This window comes from Mercenaria mercenaria, unplaced genomic scaffold (assembly GCF_021730395.1).
Source record: "Mercenaria mercenaria strain notata unplaced genomic scaffold, MADL_Memer_1 contig_340, whole genome shotgun sequence".
In the NCBI taxonomy this organism is placed as follows: Eukaryota; Metazoa; Mollusca; class Bivalvia; order Venerida; family Veneridae; genus Mercenaria; species Mercenaria mercenaria.
Window position 1 is genome coordinate 3,554 of NW_026461533.1, and position 2,302 is coordinate 5,855.

Consider the following 2,302-nt stretch of genomic DNA (forward strand, 5'->3'; position numbering starts at 1 on the left):
TTTATTCACTAATACGCATACACAGACTAAACTTCATTTGCTCAAACTCAGATAATTCGAACACCATTCTTCAATTAATCTATCGTTAGGTCCCAAACAAATTCCTTTTAATATATATTTTTCGATCACTCATACTACCGATAATTCGAATAAATATTTAGTCGGTCCTGATGGGTTCCAGTTACCGAAGTTCGAATGTATTTTAAATTAATTAATTTACAATTGTTGTAAAGTTCTGCACAGGACTGTTGCCATTTTAAACATTCTTGATATGCCAGTTACCATTATATACTTAATTTTGATTCATATAAATGCATTATGACTTTTCTTCTGCTTAATAGCACATTTTATCCAAGGGAGACAACTTTTTTCATTTTTGTTGGAACAGCGGTATTCTTGTTAATATTTATATGTTTGGATTATTCAGACAGGTGGTTTTAGCTTATTATAACGATGACTGTAAGTGCCAATAGAAATTTTATATATAATATTATGTATTTTTGAAAATATATACATATATGGTGGCCATCTTGGCTTTGTCGGCCATATTGGATTTTTCGGAGTGGGTCTCATGCTCATTTTTAGTATTTTGCCCTAAAGTAGTTATGTACCAAGTTTCATGCTTTTCCCATTTTCTGAAGTATTTTTACACCTTTTTACTGTACTATGATGAAATTACATATTTGCAATTCATTTTAGGTGTAGCATGAATACCTACCATATACAACCACGGAATCGAAACCTTTACCAATCGAATTTTTGGCGTAGCATGTATACTCCCCGAAGTCATCTTGCTGCAAATCGGTTAGTCTCAAACTGAGTGTTTTAACAGAAGTGTCGATATTGCTACTGTACAGTTCGACCTAAAAAGTAAGATATTTTAGTCGCCAGGGATTGAAAATTACTCGGGCATGTTCATATTTTAAACATGAAAAATCGCCAAATGATTTTATGAAACTTGCTGTTACATTGATAGCCAATTATGTATAAAATGTAATATTCTGCAAAGAGTTTGAAAACATGCCTGTTACATTGGTGATCTGTTTTGTTTATACTGTAATATTCTTAGAAGAAAGTTGAGAACATCGTTGCAAAAATGTCAGATCCTGCAAATGACTTTGAGAACATCATTGTTACATTGGTGATCTATTACCTGTAAAAATTTAATATTTTGCAAAATGAATGTCGCCATTACATTGGTGATCTATTACCAGTAAAAATGTAATAATCTGAAAATGAGTTTTATAAGTTGTCTGTTACACTGAGGACTTATTACGAGTAAAATGTAACAGTCTACATATATATTAGTTTGAGAACGGTGACCTGTTATACTTGTATGGTATTCTACATGTTTATTTCTGAACTACTCTGTTACACTGGTAAACTATCATTGGAAAATTAAATAACTATCGCCGAAAAATAAAATTTCATGAATCACCTGATACTTGTCCTTGTCAAGCGATTCTAAGTTACTGTTACCCTTAAGCCAGTACATGTCCGGCTGTGGGTTGGCAATGATCTGGCAATCTAGAATGGTTTCCCTACCGACAAACTGACCAATTCTTTTTGATGAAGTGTAACCTTCGGGGCAACTAGTAAACAACAAGTGGTTAGTTTTATCAGCATAGATTCCAAGCAAAATCAACCGTTGCTACTACACATATGAGTGTAAAAATATCTATTTCATCTGTTTTATTAAAGTGAGTCTGTTATGAATGGCGTTTCAATATAGGGCGACTTATTTCTCTGCAATTTTATCTGTCGTCTTCAATGGCAACCATTCTGCATCTTCAACTGGTTGTCATATGTTATTTCAAATAGGACGTTACCTCATACCATTAACGATTAAGACACACAATCTAAGGATAAGACTGCAATAAAACTTTCAAACTGGTGTAAGATACATAGGAAGGATTTTTAGAAAATACACAAAGAACAGTCTGTCTACTTACATTCGATAGATACACTGATTTGCTTTCTTACTGAAACACCATTGAATGCTGCACATTCGTATGTTCCACCATCTAACCTTGTCACATTGGGAATGATCAGCACTTCTCCTGAACGATTCAGTTCTGTAATACACAAACGCGCATGCTCAATTTGCTGGCAAACGCATCAACGTTTCTCATTACAGAGCTGATGCAGCCGTTCTGCGCATGTCCGGAATGGTATATCAATATGCATTTTTTTGCATGTCCGCACGCATTTAGTGTATAATATGCATAATATACTGACTAAAAGGTAAGGGTTAGTATAACCATGGTTTAAAATATATACATTTTAGATAATTTTCGTTCGA

At 33.6% G+C, this 2,302-nt stretch overlaps 1 protein-coding gene across 1 annotated transcript; it reads right to left on the reverse strand.

Moving 5' to 3' along the window:
- Positions 1 to 718: 718 nt before the first annotated feature.
- On the reverse strand, positions 719 to 2,075 carry LOC128553032 (opioid-binding protein/cell adhesion molecule homolog; the record flags this gene model as incomplete). Its single annotated transcript, XM_053534137.1, has 3 exons — positions 719 to 863; positions 1,439 to 1,592; positions 1,953 to 2,075. Coding segments are annotated over 3 exons (422 nt in total), but the record flags the coding sequence as incomplete, so codon positions are not given.
- Between the last annotated feature and the right edge of the window lie 227 nt (positions 2,076 to 2,302).